The sequence below is a fragment of the Pristiophorus japonicus genome, chromosome 8 (assembly GCF_044704955.1).
Source record: "Pristiophorus japonicus isolate sPriJap1 chromosome 8, sPriJap1.hap1, whole genome shotgun sequence".
In the NCBI taxonomy this organism is placed as follows: Eukaryota; Metazoa; Chordata; class Chondrichthyes; family Pristiophoridae; genus Pristiophorus; species Pristiophorus japonicus.
Window position 1 is genome coordinate 89,513,300 of NC_091984.1, and position 25,572 is coordinate 89,538,871.

At 42.3% G+C, this 25,572-nt stretch overlaps 1 protein-coding gene, 1 long non-coding RNA gene and 2 pseudogenes across 9 annotated transcripts in view; all 4 read left to right on the plus strand.

Annotated features, from left to right (window-relative positions):
* LOC139268615 (uncharacterized) overlaps window positions 1-15,482 on the plus strand; it is a 32,131-nt gene extending 16,649 nt beyond the window's left edge. For both annotated transcript variants that reach the window (XR_011594070.1, XR_011594071.1), the window contains one exon: window positions 13,771-15,482. This is a non-coding gene — a long non-coding RNA (uncharacterized lncRNA). The remainder of the gene's footprint in view (window positions 1-13,770) is intronic.
* On the plus strand, window positions 10,976-11,206 carry LOC139270037 (U2 spliceosomal RNA; annotated as a pseudogene).
* Window positions 11,345-11,513, plus strand: LOC139269875 (U2 spliceosomal RNA; annotated as a pseudogene).
* A 1,134-nt stretch (window positions 15,483-16,616) lies between the features above and the next one.
* Window positions 16,617-25,572, plus strand: part of jak1 (Janus kinase 1) — a 145,334-nt gene continuing 136,378 nt past the window's right edge. For 2 of the 7 annotated variants that reach the window (XM_070887028.1, XM_070887027.1), the window contains exons 1-2: window positions 19,303-19,830; window positions 22,916-23,060. Coding sequence is in view for 2 of the 7 variants with exons in the window: in XM_070887023.1 (XP_070743124.1) it covers window positions 16,693-16,722 (30 nt within the window). In the remaining 5 variants the exon portion in view is untranslated. Of the gene's footprint in view, window positions 16,734-19,299; window positions 19,831-22,915; window positions 23,061-25,572 lie in introns of those variants that run through there. The other 5 variants (XM_070887021.1, XM_070887025.1, XM_070887023.1 and 2 more) reach the window with 5 other exon arrangements.

Sequence of the window (25,572 nt, forward strand, 5' to 3'; positions counted from 1 at the left end):
GCGAATAAGGAAAGGGTATACACATTAAATGGTAAGCCACTTAAAAGTGTAGATGAACAAAGGGACCTTGGAGTGCTTGTCCACAGATCCCTGAAAGTAGCAGGCCAAGTGGTTAAGAAGGCATACGGAATGCTTGCCTTTATTGGCCGAGGCAGAGAATACAAGAACAGGGAGGTTATGCTTAAATTGTATAATACACTGGTTAGGCCACAGCTGGAATACTGCGTGCAGTTCTGGTCGCTGTATTATAGGAAGGACGTGATTGCACTGGAGGGGGTGCAGAGGAGATTTACGAGGATGCAGCCTGGGATGGGAAATCTTAGCTATGAGAACAGATTGGATAGGCTGGGTTTATTCTCCTTGGAACAGAGCAGGCTGAGGGGAGACATCATTGAGGTGTATAAAATTTTGAGGGGCCTGGAGATAGTGAATAGCAAGGGCCTATTTCCCTTGGTGGAGGGGTCAATTACGAGGGGGCATAGGTTTAAGGTGGTTGGTGGAAGGTTTAGAGGGGATTTGAGTGGAAGTTTCTTCACACAGAGGGTTGTGGGGGTCTGGAATCCACTGCCTGGAAAGGTGGTACAGGCACATACCCTCACCACATTTAAAAGGTGCTTCAATAGGCACTTGAAATGCCGTAACCTGCAGGGTTACGGACATAGAAGCTGGTAAGTAAGATTAGACTGGATAACCTCTTGTTGGCTGGTGCAGATACGATGGTAAGTACTTCAGAGAATCGAATATGGCCAGAGTGGTGGATCGCCTGGATGGGTCAGAGAGGAATTTTCCCAGATTTTTTTCCCCAATTGGCCTGGGTTTTATCTTTTTTTGCCTCTCCCAGGAGATTGCATGGCTCCGGGTGGGGTGGAGTGTAAAATTTTGCGATACATGGGGTATCGCAGTTGTGTGGGGCGGACTGCTTGGGCCGGATGCTGTTTATCTTTCCGCCATTGTTCATTGTTAATAGGGTTATATGTAATCTTCAGGGCTGCTGACCGAGTGCCGCGTGGCTCTTTGTCGGCCGGCGCAGACACGATGGGCCAAAATGGCCTCCTTCTGCGCTGTAAATTTCTATGTTTCTATGTGGTGAGTATTGTATCATTGATGCACACAATTTAAATCCTATTGTACCTATGAAATTTCAAAACAACCAGGGCATTGACCGATAAAGCAGCTGCTAAAAATATAGTTCACAGTTGTAGTGTTTGTAAACTTCCAGATTCCATAGCAGGCAATTTGCATACCACAGGCTACATTCAGATGTGGTCCATTTTGCCTTTATTGGTTGGTCGGATAAAGTCTGGTAACTGACTTAAAACATACATGTTGCTGAAAGTGAAACTTCAAAACCAAGAGGAAATGTCCTTTTGTGTTGGCAGTAAAACATGTTTTTATAATTCCATACTGTGTTTGTACATTTTAAAAATATTCTATGAAAATATCTGTCATAAGGTGCAGAATTCAATTTATTTCAGATGTTGTTCTGTGGTAATTGGAGGAACTTTATAATAGACCAGCTGTGACCCCTGTTTTCCTTGTATTGTTTTGAGTGAATATCGGGACAATGTCAGTGTCTTGTAGCTGTAATGTACAAGTAAGAGACAACGTGAAGAGTTGTGTCCAGACATGACCGCAGAGTATCACTATTCACTCCATATTACATAGTATTACATGGCATTTACAGATCAGATACAGGCCATTCAGCCCAACTGGTCCATGCCAGTTTCTTTAATCCACACAAGTCTCCTCCAACCCTCTTCACATCTAACCCCATCAACATATCCTTCTATTCCTTTCTCCTTCAAGCTTCCCCTTAAACACATCTATAATAGTCCCCTTAACGTTTCCTTGTGGTAGCGAGTTCAGCATTCTAACCACTCTCTGGGAAAATAAGTTTCTCCTGAATTCCCTATTGGATTTATTCATGATTATCTTATATTTATAGCCCCTAGTTCATGTCTTCCCCGCAAGTGGAAACATCTTCTCTATGTCTACTCTTTCAACCCTTTTCATAATCTTTAAGATCTCTATTCGGTCACACCTCAGCCTTCTCTTTTCTTGAGAAAAGCGCTCAGCTTGTTCAACCTTTCCTGACCAGCATGACCTCTCAGTTCTGGTATCATCCTAGGAAATCTTTCTTGCATCTTCATAAGTACCTCTATATCCTTTTTATAATATGAAGACCAGAACTGTGCACGCTACTCTACAAGTGTGATCGAACCAAGGATGCAATACAAGTTTAACATAACTTCTCTGAATTTCAATTCTATCCCTCTAGAAATGAATGGCAGTGTTTTGTTTGCTTTTGTATGGCCTTATTAACCTGCGTCGCTACTTTTAATGATTTGTGTATCTGTATCCCCAGATCCCTCTGCTCCTCTATCCCATTTAGATAGATATTTTCCAACGAGTATGTGGTCTCCTTATTTTTCCTACCAAAACAAACCACCTCACACTTATTGAAGTTAATTTGTCAATTACACGTCCATTCTGCAAGTTTATTGGTTTCTTCCTGTATTTTGTCGCAGTCCTCCTCCTGACGGTCACTTGGGAGGATACAAGAAGACTGCCAGCACCTGAGGAGATAAAGGGAAGAAAAAGTTTTTTTTGTTATGTGTTAATTTTAGCTTTTCAATTTTGTTTCCCATACCATCCCTATGGCGTGGCACTGTACGTCCTGAATTAAACTGATCATTGTAATCCGATTCAGACAGTAAGAGCACCGAGTGAAATGTTAGCACAGCCGTTTGAGAAAACAAATTCTTGAAATTCAGAAACTTTCCAAACTTTTTATTTATTTATTCACGCGATGTGGGCGTCACTGGCAATGCCAGCACGTATTTGCCCATTCCTACTTGTCCTCGAGAAAGTGATAGTGAACTGCCTTCTTGAACCGTTGCAGTTCGTGAGGTGAAGATACTCCCACAGTGTTGGTAGGGAGGGAGTTCCAGGATTTTGACCCGGCAACGATGAAGGAATGACGATATATTTCCAAGTAAGAGTGATGTGTGATTTGGAGGGAAATTTGGAGATGATGGTGTTCCCATGCACCTGCTGCCCTTGTCCTTCTAGGTGGTAGAGGTCGCGGGTTTGGGAGGTGCTGTCGAAGGAAATACACTTTGAACTACAATTAGAGAAGGTTACAATATGACTCGTTTGTGACATGTATGCGGTTATGTATCTTTGCTTTTTCAGCTAAAAACCTTGACAGCACCCGAATGCTCACATGCATTGACTATCTGGCTGCCCTGGCTCAGTTATCACAGTGCTGATGCTGTCCACTCTCAAGGTACAGTACTGTGATAACTGAAGGATGGCAGCCACCTGGACATCACGGCCCCTGTGAAGATGTGAAAGATGTTCCGTACGAAAGAAAATGTTCTAGATTCATGAACTAAACTGCAAATGTTACTGCCCATCCCGGAGTCTCCTGGTAGGTCAATTCTTTTTCTGTTCCATCTTAGAATGAATAGGAAAAAAAGTGAGAAAATTATGCAAGTTGAGAAAAGGAGATTTCGAGCTGACCGAGTGGATGTTTTTGCAATTATATCTGGAACTGATGAGGTGATCTAGTTATAGTGTTCATTGTGGTAAAGTGTTCAAAAACAAGAAAGTTTCTATAGATATGTAAAGAGAAAAAGGTTAGTAAAGACAATTGTAGGTCCCCTGCAGTCAGAATCAGGGGAAGTCATAACTGGGAGCAAAGAAATGGCGGACCAATTGAACAAGTACTTTGGTTCGGTATTCACGAAGGAGGACACTAACAACATTCCGGATATAAGAAGGGTCAGAGGGTCTAGTAAGGAGGAGGAACTGAGGGAAATCCTTATTAGTCGGGAAATTGTGTTGGGGAAATTGATGGGATTGAAGGCCGATAAATCTCCAGGGCCTGATGGACTGCATCCCAGAGTACTTAAGGAGGTGGCCTTGGAAATAGTGGATGCATTGACAGTCATTTTCCAACATTCCATTGACTCTGGATCAGTTCCTATCGAGCGGAGGGTAGCCAATGTAACCCCACTTTTTAAAAAAGGAGGGAGAGAGAAAACAGGGAATTATAGACCGGTCAGCCTGACATCGGTAGTGGGTAAGATGATGGAATCAATTATTAAGGATGTCATAGCAGCGCATTTGGAAAGAGGTGACATGATAGGTCCAAGTCAGCATGGATTTGTGAAAGGGAAATCATGCTTGACAAATCTTCTGGAATTTTTTGAGGATGTTTCCAGTAGAGTGGACAAGGGAGAACCATTTGATGTGGTATATTTGGACTTTCAGAAGGCTTTTGACAAGGTTCCACACAAGAGATTAATGTGCAAAGTTAAAGCACTTGGGATTGGGGGTAGTGTGCTGACATGGATTGAGAAATGGTTGTCAGACAGGAAGCAAAGAGTAGGAGTAAATGGGTACTTTTCAGAATGGCAGGCGGTGAGTAGTGGGGTACCGCAAGGTTCTGTTCTGGGGCCCCAGCTGTTTACACGTTATATTAATGATTTAAACGAGGGGATTAATTGTAGTATCTCCAAATTTGCGGATGACACTAAGTTAGGTGGCAGTGTGAGCTGCGAGGAGGATGCTATGAGGCTGCAGAGCGACTTGGATAGGTTAGCTGAGTGGGCAAATGCATAGCAGATGAAGTATAATGTGGATAAATGTGAGGTTATCCACTTTGGTGTTAAAATCAGAGAGACAGACTATTATCTGAATGGTGACAGATTAGGAAAAGGGGAGGTGCAACGAGACCTGGGTGTCATGGTACATCAGTCATTGAAGGTTGGCATGCAGGTACAGCAGGCGGTTAAGAAAGCAAATGGCATGTTGGCCTTCATAGCGAGGGGATTTGAGTACAGGGGCAGGGAAGTGTTGCCACAGTTGTACAGGGCCTTGGTGAGGCCACACCTGGAGTATTTTGTACAGTTTTGGTCTCCTAACCTGAGGAAGGACATTCTTGTTATTGAGGGAGTGCAGCGAAGGTTCACCAGACTGATTCCCGGGATGGTGGGACTGACCTATCAAGAAAGACTAAATCAACTGGGCTTGTATTCACTGGAGTTCAGAAGAATGAGAGGGGACCTTATAGAAACGTTTAACATTCTGATGGGTTTAGACAGGTTAGATGCAGGAAGAATGTTCCCAATGTTGGGGAAGTCCAGAACCAGGGGTCACAGTTTAAGGATAAGGGGTAAGCCATTTAGGACCGAGATGAGGAGAAACTTCTTCACCCAGAGAGTGGTGAACCTGTGGAATTCTCTACCGCAGAAAGTTGTTGAGGCCAATTCACTAAATATATTCAAAAAGGAGTTAGATGTAGTCCTTACTACTAGGGGGATCAAGGGGTATGGCAAGAAAGCAGGAATGGGGTACTGAAGTTGCATGTTCAGCCATGAACTCATTGAATGGTGGTGCAGGCTAGAAGGGCCGAATGGCCTACTCCTGCACCTATTTTCTATGTTTCTAAGAGTGCATCATTTTAAAAACAAAGTAGTAAATTAGAAGTAAGAAGGGAGATCAAGTGAACCTTTTTCACTTAAAGGTTAATATAATTATGGAAACGATTACCAGGAAAGGACTTTGAAGCAAACAGTATAAATAGATTCAGGAGATGATTACATGTGTTTCTCGATAGAGAGAACTTGGTTAGATGGGGCTGAACTATGGAAAAAAGTTTCAGGCATTCTGTGGCTAATTATCTTTTCTATTTGTAAAAGTGTGTTTTTAAAAGTTCACCAAATGCCAGTAGGTAAGTTTCTTGTGCTGGTTTTACCTGTGAATCCTTTTGCTATTCGGTGTCATCCCCTGAGCTTTGTCCCTTGTATGCAGAGTTTGAAAAGCAAAATAAACAATTGTTCATCATCTCTGACTGCATTTTGTTGTTTTTTTAAATATACAATATATTAAAAATGTTGCATCTGTAGGAACTTTCTATCTGTAAAATCTTGCTGCTTTTTTTGCATTTTCATCATGCGGTAATTGCACTAACCCACCAGGCTGTGGAGCCCGAGTTTTCAATTTCTCAGGTTTAATTACTTTCAACAGCAATAGGATGGGTTTCCAATTCCTTTCTTAGCACCGAGTCTGAAATGCTTACTATAGTTAAGAAGGGAGGTAGAACAAGTGCAGGGAACTATAGATCAATTAGCTTAACGTCGGTAATAGGAAAGATAATGGAATCCTTACTCAAAGATGTAATAGAAAAATGTCTAGAAACTGAAAATATAACGGGTAGTCAGCATGGATATCAGAAAAGAAGGTCATACTTGACCAAACTTACTGAATTATTTGAAGAAGTAACAGGGTTTATAAAGATAATGTAGTAGGCATAATATATTTGGATTTCCAAAAGATTTTTGATAAGGTACCGCATAATAGACTCATGAATAAGCTCAGAACGTGTGAAGTCGGGGACAAGTAGCAGAATGGATAGATAGCCGGCTGGCCACAAAACAGAGTAGGGTTTAAAGGTAGTTACTCAGACCGGCACCAGGTGGGAAATGGTGTTCCAAAGGATTGGTGCTGGGACCACTGTTGTTCACCATTTGCATAAATGATTTGGACTCTCTGACAGGCCGTGACGTGAACACTCCATTCTTGGATCCATGGCTGTAACCATCTTTATACCAGTTGATAGGGTGGCGAGTCCCATACGGCGGGAGTGTTGTATGGGCTCCCACAACTCAAATGATGAGTGGGTGGGGGGGGCCACCCACACCCACACCCATACCCACACCCACACCCACCGGACATGTGTATCCCACTGGATATCAACCCAGAATTCAGAGCAGGAGCTCCAACTCCAATCACCGGGACTGGGGTTCGAACACTGCATCTTCTGATTCAGAGGCGGGAATGCTACCACTGAGCCAACAAAGAAGTCAATACTTCTATTATGTTGCTGCAAAGGAAGGTGGTAGACTCGAGTCACACCTATCCATTGCTGAACATCTTCGGAGATTGAACTTTAAGCTTGCATAGTAAGTGTGACGTTCCTCAAACATCCTTCTTTACAGGCCAATAACCATGAGTTCTGAGTCACATGACTCTAAAGCCATTGGCATCCTGCTCCTCATCCTCCGCTGGGAAGGGAGGAACATCCTTACTTAGTCCCCTGCTACTCTGGTTCCCTGATGCTCTGTGTATCACCTGGTGTCATATGCTCATCACCATGATCTAATTCCCTCCCCAAGTGAAGTCTCTGAATTGGTGCCTGTGAGAGAGGAAGCAACTTTTGCAGGTGGCAAGTTGGAAGGGGCTGATGCAGAGGATGTCACAGCAGGATGAAGCAGCTGAATTGATGGATAGCCTAGTCCTGGACCTCGTCCTCTTCATCATCGCCATAGGTGATGAGGGACAAAAGATTCCCCAGCTCCTCTCCATCATCATGGTCCAACTCTTGTTTCATTTATGTGGTGAATCTGCAGCAAAGAAGGGTAAAAGATAGGAATGGATGAAGTATTACTCGTGACTAAGGAAACAGAGCAAGGGAGTGGTGGGTTCTGCCTGTATGGTACTTCTGAGGGATACCAGGATGATAATGTGAGTGCTCAGTTACTAATCTGACGCCAGCAGCAAGCCACTGACCTCAACATCACCCATGGCAAAATCTTAAGTGATTGCACATGAACTGCATGGCCTCGACCTTAAAGGGGTGAGATTTTAAAGATAGAGATGTACTTCTGGTGGTCTACTTTTGGCAAACATTGTGTGCTAGTTTGTCCTGCAAGAAGGTGGTAAAGCTACCAATTCAGTGTACCAAGTGGCATGGGAGAGGTGAAATGAGGGATGTGGAGGTATGAGGCTGTGAGTGGAGGAAGGGCTTTTACGGTTGTGCATGTAATAATTGCTGAGAGCGAAGGTGGTTAGCCATAGTGCAAGATAACAAGTTAGAGCCACCCTTGGAGTGTAGTGTGAAGACACTCAGGATGGGCAAGAAAGAAAAGGAGTGAGCTCAAAGGAGCAACTCCATCCCGCAGCATGCTACCCGCCACCACCTCAGTGAGACCCCCAACACTGCATGAGGTAGAAAAGGCCATAAGACAGCTAAAAAACAACAAGGCTACGGGAGCAGATGGAATCCCTGCTGAGGCACTGAAGTATGGCAGAGAGGCACTACTGGCACAAATACACGACCTCCTCTCTCATCTGGAGGGAGGAGAGCATGCCAGGAGATCTTAGAGATGCAGTGATCGTGACCGTCTTTAAAAAGAAAAGGGGACAAATCCGTCTGCGGCAACTACAGAGGAATCTCCCTGCTGTCAACCACTGGGAAAGTCGTCGCTAGAGTCCTCCTCAGCCGTCTTCTCCCCGTGGCCGAGGAGCTTCTCCCGGAATCGCAGTGCGGATTTCGTCCCCTCTAGGGCACAACGGGCATGATCTTTGCAGCGCGACAGCTGCAGGAAAAATGCAGGGAACAGCAACAGCCCTTATACATGGCTGCCTTCGAACTTACAAAAGCCTTTGACACTATCAACCGCGAGGGTCTATGGAGCGTCCTCCATTTTGGATGCCCCGAAAAGTGCGTCACCATACTCCGTCTGCTCCACGATGACATGCAAGCTGTGATCCTTGCCAACGGATCCATCACAGACCCAATTCATGTCCGGACCTGGGTCAAGCAGGGCTGCGTTATCGCCCCAACCCTCTTCTCAATCTTCCTCGCTGCCATGCTCCACCTCACAGTTGATGAGCTCCCCGCTGGAGTGGAGCTAAACTACAGAACCAGTGGGAAGCTGTTCAACCTTCACCGTCTCCAGGCCAGGTCCAAGACCACTCCAACCTCTGTCGTCGAGCTACAGTACGTGGACGACACCTGCGTCTGTGCACACACACAGGCTGAACTCCAGGACATAGTCGACGTATTTACCGAGGCGTATGGAAGCATAGGCCTTATGATGAACATTAGTAAGACAAAGGTCCTCCACCAACCTGTCCTCGCCGCACAGCACTGCCCCCCAAACATCAAGATCCACGATGTGGCCTTGGACAACGTGGAGTACTTTCCCTATCTCGGGAGCCTCCTATCAACAAGAGCAGGCATTGATGATGAAATCCAACACCGCCGCCAGTGCGGCCTTCGGCCGCCTGAGGAAAAGAGTGTTTGAAGATAAGTCCCTCAAAACTGTCACCAAGCTCATGGGTCTACAAGGCCGTAGTAATACCCGCCCTCCTGTGTGGCTCAGAGACGTGGACCATGTACAGCAAACACCTCAAGTCGCTGGAGAAATACCATCAGCGATGTCTCCGCAAGATCCTGCAAATACCCTGGGAGGACACTCACGTCCTCGTCCAGGCCAACATCCCCAGCATTGAAGCACTGACCACACATGATCAGCTTCGCTGGGCAGGCCACATAGTCTGCATGCCAGACATGAGACTCGCAAAGCAAGCGCTCTACTCTGAACTTGTCCACGGCAAACAAGCCAAAGGCAGGCAGAGGAAACGTTACAAGGGCACCTTCAAAGCCTCCCTGATAAAATGCGACATCCCCACTGACACCTGGGAGTCCTTGGCCATAGACCACCCTAAGTGGAGGAACTACATTCGGGAGGGCGCAGAGCTCCTCGAGTATCGTCGCCGAGAGCATGCAGAAATCAAGCGCAGGCAGCGGAAGGAGCGTGCGGCAAACCAGGCTCCCTGCCCACCCTTTCCCTCAACGACTATCTGTCCAACCTGTGACACAGACTGTGGTTGTCATATTGGATTGTACAGCCACCTAAGAACTCATGCTAAGAGTGGAAGCAAGTCTTCTTTGATTCTGAGGGACTGCCTTTGATGATGATGAGGTCATTGAACTTTTTGCAGCACTATTCTGCAGCCCTGGTAGTGAGAGTGTTGGAACTCAGTGATAGGGGGCCACCTCCCTCCAGGTGGCGTGTGTTGCATTGCTGGCTGACTTTGTAGCACCCACATCCAGGAGTCTGTGTTTCTGCATTTGATTTCCTTGAGATGGGCTTGGAGGTCAAAATGAGTGAAGTTCAGTGTTCTTTGGATTAGTGCCACCCCTGCAGCCTTTTGGGTCTAGATGGTGTCTGAATAGTCAGAATTCTGTACAAATGTAATAAAAATATTGCTAAGACGTGCAGTGAAAGTGAAGTTCTTAGCGAAGCACTGTTCCTCTATTGGAATTCAGAAGAATGAGATGTGATCTTATCGAAACGTATAAGATTATGAGGGGGCTTGACAAGTTGGATGCAGAGAGGATGTTTCCACTGATGGGGGACACTAGAACAAGGGGGCATAATCTTAGAATAAGGGGCCGCCCATTTGAAGCTGAGATGAGGAATTTCTTCTCGGGGTTGCAAATCTGTGGAATTTGCTGCCTCGGAGAGCTATGAAAGCTGGGACATTGAATAAATTTAAGACAGAGATGGATAGTTTCTTAACCAATAAGGGGTTATGGGGAACGGGCAGGGAAGTCCATGATCGGATCAGCTATGATCGTATTAAATGGCGGAGCAGGCTCGAGGGGCCAAATGGCTGACTCCTGCTCCTATTTCTTATGTTCTTACCCATTACTTATAAATGCAATTACTTTATTTTCTATATTTATTTCTTTATCTGTTTGTCTCCCAGTCTGCTGATGAAGAGTGCAGTCTTTTTAAAGGCTGCATAAAAGTTTCCAGTTGTTCATCTGTTTACACCCATTTTACACCAGTTTTACACCAAAGACTACGAATGGGAATGCAAATGAGCAGACGCAGGAAACCTGCATGAAACTTCCTCTACAGGCCACCGGTGGTTGCAATTTCTATTTTAAAGGGGCAACAGTGGTGTAACCCGCCATGAAAATTCTAGACCTTCAGTTCTAAACATGCATAGATCAGTCCCCTTCCTATGGTTCAATTACTAACTGCACTACTTATGTATTGAGCCACTGTGATTAGGAAGGTATTGCTGGGCTGCCTGATCTCACATGACCCCTGGGCTAGGGAACGGAAAATAGCAGCAAGAGACTCACCCCGATTGCTATACAGTATCTCCTGCTTCTCGGCCTTTTGGCTAAGATCTGCATAACTAACCTGACCAGCCACCATGACCTCCGGGTGGTTTCTCCCTGGTCAGGAAGGTATATGCTTACATTTTTGTAAACAGGAGGTGGGTGGGATGGCTTGACCCATCCACCTCCACGGAGGTGTGTGGGGGACCTGACCCATCCACCTCCATGGCACGAACCTGGTATTGCAGTACTTCCAGGAACGGTGCAGTGGCTCTAGGCCTTTTGGCTAAGAGCATTGGCGCAGAGTGATCCTTGACTGGTGCAGGGTGACCTCTGGCGTTTGTGACTTGACAAAGAATTGGAAACGATTGGCTACGAATTTATAAAAAAAAAAAAATCTCCTGCTGGAGAATCGCTTCTCGGCCTTTTGGCTAAGATCAAGTGTAGTATCAGTTTAATATCCCCTATGGGGACATGATATTGAATTGATTTTTGGACAGGGAGCTGGATCAGGGGCATGCCCCGTCCACTCCATGCACCGACCTGGTATTGCAATATTTCCAGGAACGGTGCAACTTCGCCTCTCGGCCTTTTGGCCTAAGATCAAACACATTGGCGCAAAGTGATCTTTGGCGTTAGAGTTGATCTGGAACGAAATTGGATTAAAAAAAAAATTTTTTAAATAATTAAAAAAAAATCTGCTGGAGAATGACCATGTTTATTTACGAAAATGTTAATTTGCTCAGCAGCAAATTTCTTTTGCTGGTTCAGTCTGGGGCTAACTTCCTGTTTTTTAATTGTTAATCTCCTGCACCATTACACACAAGGGCATCAAGAGCAAGTGTAGTCTGCAGGTGAAATAGATTAGAGGGCAAGGATAATTGGACCAGGGCATTCAATATCATTCAGCCCCCTGATTTGACCTCATACATTCTACCCTTTGGAGGAGTTTATGAGCAGTACTGACAATTGAGCTGGAGAGAGAAAACAGAGGGAATACAGCACTGCCACTTGCAGGAGGTGGTCGTTACAGGAAATGCTTTCATGGGCGGTGTCCAATATAACTGTGAACATGGGTATTTATAATGGAAAAAGTTGACAGAAAATGTGTGCAGATAATTTTTTAAAATATTAATGGATATCAAGATTTGAAATTCCCATTACTACATGCATTGTTGTAAAACTAATTTTGTGATTCCTTATCTTAAAATCCTTTGGGAGCAATTAATTAATTAAATAAATAAAATCTGTAATTCATATTCTAAAACTGTCAAAATTACTGTTTCATAAATCACCTATAGGACAATCTTTTGAGATGAAATAAGCATTGAACCACATTAGTTTCAGATTCAATTCAAAAGAAGCAATGAAATGAGAAGGATGGAAAATATCTTCAATCCCATGAATTTACTTAGGGTGAAGGTAGGCTATAGCTTCACTCTCATAACTGTCATAACCAGAAACAACCAACTGTAATTCACTAAAATACGAGTTGTGCCAGCAACTTGAAGAGAAATAGTTTAACAAGTAACAGTAAAAAATGTCCTCCTGTTCCAGCACAAAGCAGGGAAAACAAAACTGGGGCAAAAATAATGTTCAAGTCTTTTGTATTAAAGCCTGGATCCTGAAATTTCTGTGAGGTTCTTTCAATTATCCGCATAACTGGAAGACTGACAGAAATGCTATAGAAATGGTATAAGCTGCTCTTCACGTTTCTCTGGAATTTCCAACAAAGGTTTAGCAGGAAATTTTACCCCAAGATATTCATGGTGTAAATTAATATAGCAGGCAACTCAGTTGCAGGTGTTTTGACACGCAGTTATTAGGTAGCAAGCTATGGTTGCGGTTCATTCCTTTAGTGATTACATTGTATTTGTGTACCGTATTCTTGTTCAGTTTCTGACAAGAAAAATATATTTTTGTTGTGGGTGAGAATCTTTTGACGTGTCTTTTTAGGATCTTTCTCATGGTTCACACCAACCTTAGTTAATTGGCGATAGCTACTGGGACGAGTAAGGGCTCAACTTTGGGGACCATAGTTTGACCCAGTTATATTTACCAGTCCCCCAATGCAGGTTAGTTTGTGCTCTTTTCCATTTCTCTATGGCAATCCGGCTTAAGTCAGGAGAGGATGGGAGAAAATTGCAAAGATTAAAAGTGTAGTCTATTAAATAGCATGACCTTTTCAATTCTTGCTTGTCTTGCCTTATTTAATGTTATTGGACTTGTACTGAACATGAACAGTTGATGTTGAGCTCACAGACTATGTTTGTAGGCAGGCGCTGGGAGGCAGCAGCATTATACCACTTAATGCACGTATTATTCTGCTGGCATACCCAGTCTTGCCTATCCCATTAAGGTCGCAGGGTATATTTACTCTTGTGCACACTTTAAAATATTTGACTTTGCAGGGGAAGTTTCTCTGCAGCTTTTGTAAATCCCAGGATTTAAACTTAAGGATTTAACGCATGCACAGATAAATGCGGAAATTGTGAAGTTGCGGTTGGTCATTAACTGCTCCGCCACAGGCTGCGCTGTGAAACTCCACAGGGCTGGCAATCAGTGAAATCAGTGTTAAACACCCCATTAAAAATAAGACTTTGGAATAGGTGTAATTGGGCAGCGTATTGACTGCTGAACAACCGTTCTGGCCCTGAAAAACAAATGTTATATTTGTGGAATGTCAAATTTCTCCATTTATGATATAACATTACCAGAATTTTAAAATAATATATATTTTTATATTTAGCTTCTACATTAAAACCCATGCGTATGTCCCAATCTTTATTTTGCTCTCTGTAAAAAAAAAGTGAATTGAATCATTTTTTATTTCCTAGTTTGCTGTCTGAGAATTCTTCAATGTGCTTGGCTGCTTAGATAGCTTGATGACATCACTGCTGCATCGCGCTGGAGATACCTTGTTGACTTCGCTACAATCAATATAACATTAAGAACCTGAAGTTTTCGCTGCAGAGATCGTGAGATCTTTGTGGACAGATTTCTTCGTGATCAGCGGCGATAGCCGCCACTTCGCTGCTGACTGCAAATTATGGGCCAATGTATTGTGCAGAGTTCCTTTATCACTGGGCTCAATTGGAGGAACAGCCACAAGTGTAACCTGGGTAATCACTGCACATCATGCTATGTGAATACAGCTCCGAGACAGATCTCCATTTTACATTGGCACAAACAGCAAGACAGTTTTGATGGAAACAACTTGTTACTGTTGTAACTGCCAAACCTTCTGATTAAAAGGGCCACCTACACCGACTGGGCTTGCGCCAGTTACAAAGAAATTACATTGGGAACAGCTAGTTGTTCATTGAGTAAAATTTCATTGATCAGTAAGTTTGTGTGGGTTGCATGTACTATTAAAATAGAACCAAAGTACAGTATGGTATGCTCCACCCACAATACAGTGTGAAATTATACAATTTAATGTTTTAAAATTGACTCATCTATTCTATAATAGAGCTACATTCTGTGTCTGTTGTACAAAACAATGTCTAACCTAGTCTGGTTACTAATGACAAGTTAATCTTCAAGTGTCCTTTTTGCCTTTTTAAATGTTATATTCATTCCATTTTCAAATATTTTGTGATATATGTACGTACATTTACGGTGTGCTTTCCAATGTATAATTTACATTTATAGAATGTGATTTCCCCACCTCCTCAGCAGAGGAAGTGAAACTCGGTGTAATAACCCAGCACTACTGAGCTGGGTTTTAACTCTTGTATTTTAGCAAGCACAGGGAAATCTGCCCCTTTTCTCACCGCCCCCCCCCCCCTCCAATTAATGCTATTAACATCATGCAGTATGTGGTGTATGAGATAGATCAGATTAGAAAACCACAATTCTGCCCTGTGAGGGCAGCTCCTGTTGTCTGATGTGATTTTATTTATTAAATTAATAACTTATTAAATATGTATGGTTTATTTAAAAACTCTACTTTTGTGTAAATGTTTACTGGAGTGGCAGTAACGATATGCAACTATCCCAGCTCTTTTTTTTAGAATACTTCATTAATTTTATATCATTTACATTTCATATGTGCTATATCTCAAGACTTTTAATTTAAAGTTTCCATTTGCATTGATTATGCAGCAGCATTGTTTCAAAATTCTTGGAAAATAAGTGTTTAACTGCCAACATTTGTAGTGCAAATTAATTATTTCACTACCATTTTACCAGTACTAACTCCAGAAATATGCAATCATTGAAGATGGGCAACAACACTTGATTGATTGATTCAAATGTGGATCAGTGACAAACAAATGTGATGGTTTTTCATGGTAGGAAAAACACGCTCTCCGTTTATTGTGTTTTAAAAAAAAATGGAATATGCATTATTTTCCATTTGCCAAAAAACTAAACGAGAAAAAATGGAATAACTTTTTCTGTAAAGTAGTTTAAAATCTTCTTTCATTGAATGGGTTTTCTGTTTGCTGATATTAGCCAATACAAGTGAAATGTAATTAAAATAACTATTAAACTAAGACAGACGTTTTCACATGAACTATTTCTCTTTTTTTTTAAAAAGAACTTTCTCCCGGATTTACGCAGAGAAAAAAAATCACCAACTGGAAAAATGCAACCAGTAAATCAACCTCAGATGAAAAGATTACATATCATGTATTCCTGAGTTTTATTTAAATTTCCCGAGTTCTAAGAAGGCTAAGTCATTTGCTAGAACTTGATCCAAACCCAAAGTATTATAGTATCGACAACAAAAGTTGCTTTGTATTGTTCACCTATTTAAAAATATGTTGAAACAGCAGAATCAAAGATGATCAGAAAGATGATCAGTGTCAAGGTGTCTGCACTGTCTGAAGAAGGTAAGCCTCCCCAGGCGCCGCGCCTCACACACATACACGATGTTGGATTGGGGAGGGAGCGCATCCATTTAGAAAGAAAATGTTACTTTGTCATCTCAGACAGATGTTTAACGGTCGAAACAGTTTCTTGACGAATGACTAATACTGTTTGCAGTGATTGTAGCCCCCACTCATTTATAGTTTCCGGCGGGTGGAAAATCTCGCGTTTTATATCAGAAATACAACCTTTAGAAAGAGAAAATATATATATATTTCAAAGATATCTAACATGTCCAGACCCCTGTGTATTTGGGGGAAGTTGCGCTAGTTAAAGCAACTCCACGGACATTTTTTATATTCACTCTGAAGATTTTCTTTTTTCACTCCGATTTCCAAAGACTTATTTCAGCCGCTTTATTTAGCTCGAATGTCAGTGTATTTTGTTGTACTTCGCCAGCAGACGAGGGAAATGTCCATTCTTGGCAAGTGGCAGAGGGGTTGTAATCGTCCATTAGTGTACAAACTACGATGGAATGGACGACGAAACTGTATACCCACCGCAGTTGGGGTACTCGATTACAGCACGTTTCTGTCAATATCGCTGGTATTTGTAACCGGCTCCATCTCCTGCTGGCCAAGGGATCATCTTGCGGCGGGGGTTCAAGGCAAGTCATACTTGCGAGCCGTGGCGCAACTAAATATTCGCAGAGCTTACAGGAAGGCGGTCAAAATCTGGGAATGTGTGTCCTGCGGTCTAATTGCTGATGTTTGTCGGGTGATTCAAATATGTTACTGACTTGACACACATCATTCATGAAGGGTTCAGGAGGTGTTAATACTTGTTACTCCGTGCTTTCCTAAAGTTCAGCACTTAACAGACACCTAATCAAGTGAAATGCAGTTGAGTCTGACCATCGTGTTCAGCACCACCGTCAACAGGAAATGATAATCTGCAAATGGAAATGTCCTTATGTACGTACATCGTAAGTGAGTCTTAAACTTGCTACACCTCCTTGCACATTGTATCGAAGCACTGTATATTCAACTGATGTGGGTCAGTTAGGATGAAACCGATGTCCGTTGCAAGAGCGACTCTTTTTCAATTACATTTAAATGCCTTTCCAAAACTGCAAAATCTCCGGTTCGTTGCGCACTGGTATCCCGCTGATCTCAGAAGGATTGTGAATTAGTGATCGTTCTATCGGCACTGTTACCTTAAATAATGTAAAATTTATCATCAAAATGGGGTTTAAGTACATTCTGGAAATCAGACTGGAAAGATGCCCAGGACACACACATTTTGAATATTGATGACGCTTTCAAATATCTGAAATTTCACATTAAAAATAATTGTACTGACTGAGATGCATTAGATGAAATTATGTGGGGTAGTATTTTAAATGCCATATTTCCATGATTCATCCTTGGATCATTCCAATATGGCTTGTAAACTTTAGAAAGTAAGTTTATACTCACTCGGTATAAGCCTATACAAAGTATATTTCAGCTTGTATATGATGATGTCATATAAACTGATGAAATTCGCTTCAATTTTGGAAGAAAACTGAGTTCACGGGATTTAAAAATAATATAAAGGTGAAAATATTATAATGTTGCACTTAATATGTTGGCGCAAGATTTTTTTAAGTAAATAAATATCTGAAATGAAGTGTATGGATTGCTGCTGGAAAGCCTCTCCAATTAGTAAAGCCTGGTAGCAGCATTCACTTTTAACTATAGATTTATATCTGCCGCTAAATCATTACATGGAGCTATTTCTTAGGGATTAGTCCCTACTGTAATGTTGGCGAGAAATGACCGCCCATATAATACGGTTAGCACTGTACAGATCATCTGATTTCACGTAAATGTAATTTGGTTAAACGTACTGCGCCTCCGCTGTGCACTTTGAGATCGACACTTTAATTGGCCATGAAAGCTGTTCAACAGGGAATATGTCTCAAACTCCTCTAAACGTTTCTTCCAGGTGCTACGGAAATCCAGTACTGCGTTTCCCAGTGCATTTAGCACTAATCCACCCCATCCCCTCCCACTGGAAAAATCAATCTGTTATGGGAAATGTGCCATTGCAGCCATTGAGCATTATCGGTAAATATCTCCAGCCTACGTATACTTTCTGGCACTTGCGTCTGTGTTACGTAACCATTTCTCTTCAACACGGAAGTCCCTCCCCTTGACTCGGACAACACATCTGCTATTTCTTTTAAGGTGCTGGTTCAAAATGTTTACTAAGTCCCATCAGTCACAGTCTTTCAAGCCAGTACCTTTGATCATGTATGTCACACTGTTAAAAGAAAAACTGTAATTAATTTTAATGGACAGATCCAACAAAACGGATGTTAATCCCAATTCATTGTAACTACTGTAATTCTTTTTTTTGGCGTTTCTGGTGCACATACAATTCGCATATTTCTTACCAAGTGTCAACCTATTTGTAACTTGTAAGGCAGGGGGAAGGTGGCTTGATGGAGAGACTCCCATTTTAATCTCCTAATACCAGACACTGGCAATATCAATCATGACTGCACAAACCCATCCTTATTTTCTAAGGAATAGCCTTTCAAGTAGGCACCAATTATTACTACCAGTAAACCCAGAACACGGCTTAGAGTTTTCCCAAACGCCTGTATTGTTACTGACAGAAACACAATATATTATGGATGGAAATCATGTTAGACGATTCTTGCCTTAGAATCTCTTTAAAAAAATAAAGTGCAAAGTGTAATTTATGAAACAAGTCATTTATATACCACAGACTTAAGAGTTTAGGAGGCATATACATTTAAAATTCTGACACCAAGCAACGAAACGTAAAGACAATGATAGAAAAACAATATTTTAGGGTAATAGCACTTTATTGGCATATTTGCAAAGTAAAACAAATACATTTAAACCCAAAAACTAGATCAAAATGCTCGTTAGTTACATGAACACGTAACTTCTGACAACCGCTGCCAATTTCCTTAAACTCGAGTCTTTCAGATGGTGATATCTGTGAAACTAAATCCGTAGCGGTTGGTGTCGTTGCTGGGAAAGTCCAGAGCAGGGATTATTTGTAAGGAAGCTGAAGTTTGTAACACTTGGTAGCCAAAATCCGCCAGTTTCACTCAAGCCTAATATGTTAAGATCGGATTCACTTTATTATTGCAATATGTAAACATTCATGGGCCTATTTTTCCATGCATTTGACTACACGTTTGTATTTTAATGGATTGGGGAGGGAGTGCGGAGGTGCCTCCGATGTTCTTGGTGGCCAGGTCTCCGATCAACATAAACTAAAGACCTTAGTACATGTAACAGTATTTGCTGCGACGTTAGATAGGATGCAGGACGGAGTTCCCCCTCCACTCCCTTCTGTGCGGGAGGCGGAGCTGTTGTCTGTGCTGCACGAACGGGTAAAAGCAGAATGCGGCGGAGTTACTGCAGACTCGGCTTGTCACACGCACAGAACAGGATCATTATTGGTGTCATTGCTAAAATAAAATGCACGAATGAATGTAGCAGAACCGAGTACATAAATACAGACTCTGCCTGCGTGCAAACTCAAAATTGCAAATACAAATTCCAAAATGACTCGCTTGCTCTTTATTGGTTCGTCGACTCTGACTTCCCATCATTTTGAGTTTTATTCTTCGTTTTTATCGGGGCGGATATTTTTAACATTGAGTTACAAACCAAAAAGAATTAACGCCCGCACCCATTTTAGCTAAGTCATTAACAAGAGACTACAAGTCCCGAGGATCGGTGTGAGAGGCGGGTTCAGTGAGGAATCTTTGGTTGGTGGAGGTGCTGATAATGTGATCTGACGCAGTGGGAATAACCCGGGCGGACTGTCAGTCAAAGGGAGCCTGGCTCGCTGTTGTCGCGTGTTGCTGCTCTGAGCAAGTTTATATAACCCTGAATAATGCATACATCGAGTATCTCAAACCAGAAATAAAGTCTGACGGATTTCGGGGCCCCAGGTGACCTTCCTCTGCCAGAGGAAAATATTTGGAGGATTTTATTTTATGTTTACCAAGGAGTATTACGAGATAAATCGAGCAGCTCGACAAGGAAGTGGTGAGTAATGTAGACTTTCAGTGACTTTCAAGTAAAACCGATCGGTATTTGTTACTTAATGCAAACATTATTGCAATCGGTGCCTGCAACATTTGTTTCTCTAGAAAAAATAGATATACAATGTGTTCAAGATTTTGTAAATATATTATTTATATTATATATTAAAGTACAGCATAAGGTTCCATGAACCTTTCCCAGACGCTTTTAAGATCTCTATTTATGAGGGGCAAATTGTAAGCAAAACTTTGCTTTTTAACATTAATGGAATCCCCCCTTTTCCTTAACCAGAAGCTTGGCTGTAAGTCGATGTTGAGATAATTTGTTGAAACACTCAAAGAGAACTTGGAAATCTGTGGGGTATTTTAGGCCGAGCTTCCGATGTTTGTTAAATAGAGTTGTAGGAGAGGGAGGGAGGGAGTGCGAATGATTTCGCCGGCTGTGGTATTTGACAGAAAGCAAGAGGTAGAAGGGGATGCAGATTGTACTCGCGATCTTAAAGATCATCGCTACTGCACTTCGAAAGGACGGATGGGTGACATCCTGTTTATTCCAATCGATAACCAGCAATAATCTATCCTGCAGATCTTTTTCAAAAATGAAAATTAAGGTATCAAAATGAAAGACAGAATTATCACTTGCCCCTCATAAATAGAGATCATAGTAAAGCACTTCACAGGAATGATTATCAAACACAATTTGACACCAAGGAGATGGTGGCCAAAAGCTTGGTCAAAGAGGTAGGATTTAAGGAGCGTCTTAAAGAAGGAAAAGGGGGTAGAGAGGTTTAGGGAAGGAATTTCAGAGTTTAGGGCCTCGGCAGCAGAATGCTTTTACATAGAAGCATAGAAAATAGGTGCAGGAGTATGCCATTTGGCCCTTCAAGCCTGCACCACCATTCAATAAGATCATGGCTGATCATTCAACCTCAGTACCCCTTTCCTGCTTTCTCTCCATAAACCTTGATCCCTTTAGCCATAAGGGCTATATCTAACTCCCCTTTTGAATATATCTAACAAACTGGCCTCAACAACTTTCTACGGTAGAGAATTCCACAGGTTAACAACTCTGAGTGAATAAGTTTCTCCTCATCTTGGTCCTAAATGGCGTACCCCTTATCCTTAGACTGTGACCCCTGGTTCTGGACATCCCCAACATCGGGAACATTCTTCCTGCATCTAACCTGTCCAAACCCGTCAGAATGTTATATGTTTCTATGAGATCCCCTCTCATTCTTCTAAATTGCAGTGAATATAAGCCTAGTCAATCCAGTCTTTCTTTATATGTCAGTCCTGCCATCCTGGAAATCAGTCTGGTGAACCTTCGCTGCATTCCCTCAATAGCAAGAATGTCCTTCCTCAGATTAGGTGACACCAAGGCCCTGTACAACTGCAGCAAGACATCCCTGCTCCTATACGCAAATCCCCTCGCTATGAAGGTCAGCATGCCATTTGCTTTCTTTACTGCCTGCTATACCTGCATGCCTATCTTCAATGACTGATGTACCATGACACCCAGGTCTCGTTGCACCTCCCCTTTTCCTAATTTGTCATCATTCAGATAATAACCTGCCTTCCTGTTTTAGCCACCAAAGTGAATAACCTCACATTTATCCACATTATACTGCATCTGCCATGCATTTGCCCATTTACCTAACCTGTCCAAGTCACCCTGCAGCCTCCTAGCATCCTCCTCGGAGCTCGCACTGCCACCAAGCTTAGTATCATCTGCAAACTTGGAGATATTACATTCAATTCCTTCATCTAAATCATTGATGTATATTGTAAATAGCTTGGGTCTCAGCACTGAACCCTGCGGCACCCCACTAGTCCCTGCCTGCCATTCTGAAAAGGACCCATTTATTCCCACTCTTTGCTTCCTGTCTGCCAACCAGTTCTCTATCCATGTCAATACATTACCCCCAATACCATGTGCCTTAATTTTGCACACTAATCTCTTGTGTGGGAACTTGTCCAAAGCCTTTTAAAGGTCCAAATACACCACATCCACTGGTTCTCCCTTATCCACTCTACTAGTTACATCCTCAAAAAACTCTAGAAGATTTGTCAAGGATGATTTCCCTTTCATAAGTCCATGCTGACTTGGACTGATCCTGTCACTGCTTTCCAAATGCGCTGCTATTACACCTTTTAATAATTGATTCCAGCATTTTCCCCACCACCGATGTCAGGATAACCGGTCTATAATTCCCTGTTTTCTCTCCTTTTTTAAAAAGTGGGGTTACATTAGCTACCCTCCAATCCATAGGAGCTGAACCAGAGTCTATGAAATGTTGGAAAATGACCACCAATGCATCTACTATTTCTTGGGCCACTTCTTTAAGTACTCTGGGATGCTGACTATCAGGCCCTGGGGATTTATTGGCTTTCAGTCCCTTCAATTTCCCTAACGCCATTTCCTACCCATATAGATTGCACATCATCCACGCTAATGTCCTTCCTTACTCTTGCATTAATCTTCTCTTTAACCAGTAACGCTACCCCACCTCCTTTTTTCTTCCTGTCTAACCTTCCTGAAAACCTTTTAGATACAGCTGTCAATCCAGAGCCAGCAGTACTGGTATACATCATCATCATGGGCAGTCCCTCGGAATTGAGGAAGACTTGCTTCCACTCCTGAAGTGAGTTATTTGGTGGCTGAACAGTCCAATACGAGAGCCACAGACTCTATCACAGGTGGGACAGACAGTCGCCGAGGGAAGGGATGGATGGAACCGGTTTGCCGCACGCGTCTTCCGCTGCCTGCGCTTGACCTCTTCATGCTCTCAGCGTTGAGACTCGAAGTGCTCAACACCCTCCCGGATGCACTTTCTCCACTTAGGGCGGTCTTTGGCCAGGGACTCCCAGGTGTCAGTGGGGATGTCGCACTTTATCAGGGAGGCTTTGAGGGTGTCCTTGTAACGTTTCTGCTGCCCATCTTTGGCTCGTTTGCCGTGAAGGAGCTCTGCATAGAGCACTGGTATACACTGCCTGGCTGTTCCTGGAATCTTTCAGCTCCAGCAGAGAGCTCTGTATTTACATCCATGTGCGCTATTGACAGTTAAACTTTAAATGTTTTACGATTGCAGACAGGAACTCTCATTCTCAAAACATTTAAATAAGATCAACCTGAGCACTTTGAAAATCTAATTTGTTGTTGAAGAGGGGTTATACTACAAGAGGTGTGAAAAAAGCCTTCAAGGGTCTTTCACTGGACTCGCTTTTGTGTTACTGGTAAGTTGAAACTGCTTTGCAGGGCTGGCAGTATAATTGCATTTTTGGATCTCTGTAAAGAAGTGACCCAACTGACTTAAAATAAACCTTTTTTGAAAAAAAACACTTGTGGCAGCCAGAACGGCTAAATATATTTTAAAGTTATTATTTTGATTCTTAATCCACTGGCCTCCATGTGCTGTCTCCAAGTAAGAGAAGCAGACAAGCATCCTACTCCCTGTGTCATAGTAACTAGGAGGAACACAGAGTGTTCTGAGGTAATTGTTCTTTCAATATGCTGTCCACCTTTATGGGAAAGTACTTGATACCTCCCCATAACCACCAGAAGCTCTCCATATGGGGAGTTCTGGATGCCTGTCTATGTCCTAATAATCTATGGCTCAACATGTTACAATCTCACTACAAGCTAATCATGGAGCAGGTGTTTCATCCTTGAGATCATTTCCAAAGATCAGTTACAGCAGGTCATGATTATGATTCTATTTTTCTTGTATCTATTTCTGATTTTTAATATAAGTGTGTTGATGACATTATCAAGGGAAACTTGTGGGGAGTTACACAGCTTGACAGTATGAAATAGTTAAACTAATATCTTTACTGTTGTAATGACAGGGTACTTTGTAAGCCGTGGCTCAGTGGTAGCATGCTTGCCTCTGAGACAGAAGGTCATGGGTTCAAGCCCTACTCCAGAGTTTTCACATAATCTAGACTGTCACTCCAGTGCTGCATTGTCAAAGGTGCCGTCTTTCATTAAACTGAGGCCGCTTCACAGTTAGCGACTCTCAGTTGGATGTAAAAGATCCCATGGCACTATGTGAAGAAGAACAGGGGAGCTCTCCCAGTGTCCTGTCCACTATTTATCCCTCAACAAACATCACTAAAACAGATTATCTGGTCATTATCTAATTGCTGTTTGTGGGAGCCTGCTGTGTGCAAATTGGCTGCCGCATTTCCTATATTACAACATTGATTGCACTTTAAAGTGCATCATTGGTTTTGGGACGTCCTGAGTTTGTGAAATTATAAATGTTAGCTCTTTCTTACTGAAGCACTGTGGGTTAATGTTTGCATTTGCACCCATGTTAATTCAACTGTCCCACACTGTTGGATGTCATTGAGAATTAGCAGCTAAACTAATCAGTCAGGCAAAAAGATTTTTAAAATCAGTCCTTAAACGTTGTAAATGTTTTTTTTAAAGGGAAACTGATTGTGAAATCACCATTTTGAGGTTTATTTGAGTTCACCCTTGAGAGCTACAATATCTCTGAGTGATCATGTTAATTTTTATTATGTAAAACAATGCCTAAGAAAGAACAAGTTGACAAATAACGTTTATTTTTATTTGAAAAAAACTAGGTCTGTAGTGGAGAACATGCCAAAAGTTGAGAAGAGTAGAAGCAGTGACATAAATCAAGAAGTGATGTTTAGATGACAACAAGCTTCGTATTTTTGAAGCCTGTAGATTGTGGAAGGAAAAGGCTAAGGAAACTAATGAGTTACATAGTTTTGAGATCCTGGGAAAGAATGAATTTGAGTAGGACATAGCACGATAAGTGTTGATTTCAACACAGTGAGGTGCGATGAGGAGGGCGTGTATTGGAACTTGAGAAGGGAAACGAGAGAAACATTTCAAGGAACAACTACTTTAGCTGCATCAACAAAATAGAGGAAAATGCAAAGGAGGAAGATTGGAGGCTAGAGGTGAGAGAAGGATCATCTATCCGATAGCTTCGTTTGTGAATAGGAGTCTTGCAAATCTCAACAACTTTGCTGCCTCACAAAAAACATTTTATCTAGCTGCCTGTATAGACAGAGGTAGTTAAATACCGCAGCCCCAACCTACTGCATGATGGTGAAGTGGCATTTTTCCATTTCCCACACCAGCCTCCATGAGAGTGCTAATTTAATGTTCGTTCTAAAGCAGCCAGCAGAGAAAGGAGATATTCCTCCAGTGTTGGATTTGAGCTCGGGTCCCAGAGGTGAAAAGCTGGTGTGTAATCCACAGCATCACTCAACACTTTCCCCAAGCTGGCCTGTTATCCCTATTGTCTTTGGAAGAGGAACAAATTAAATGTAAATATTGTTATATTCAGGCTAACAAAGGACATGGGTTATCATAGTACCAATACACAAAGAATGTCCTTTTTTTCATACTTTAGCAATACAGGTATATTATGTGAAACCAGTTGACTATTTTGTGGATATTTGGGCCAAAGCTAAAAAAAACCGAGGGGACTTTAGCAACGTCGCATTATGCTGCGTGGCCACACGCGGTCTGTAGGTCCCGCGCAGGCCGCTCACCCGCTTTTAAATGAAAAAAACGTGCATGCTTTGAATGGGCCATGCAGCCTGTTAAAGGGGCTGCATACCCCCCAAAAATTAGAGGGAAGATTGGTCTTTAGTTGACTTGACGCTAGACATGTTCATTCAATGCCGAGCTGCAATGAACAAAACCAAAACGATGAACTACATGGTTTTAAAAAAAAAAGTAAAATATACCAGGAGAGGTAGC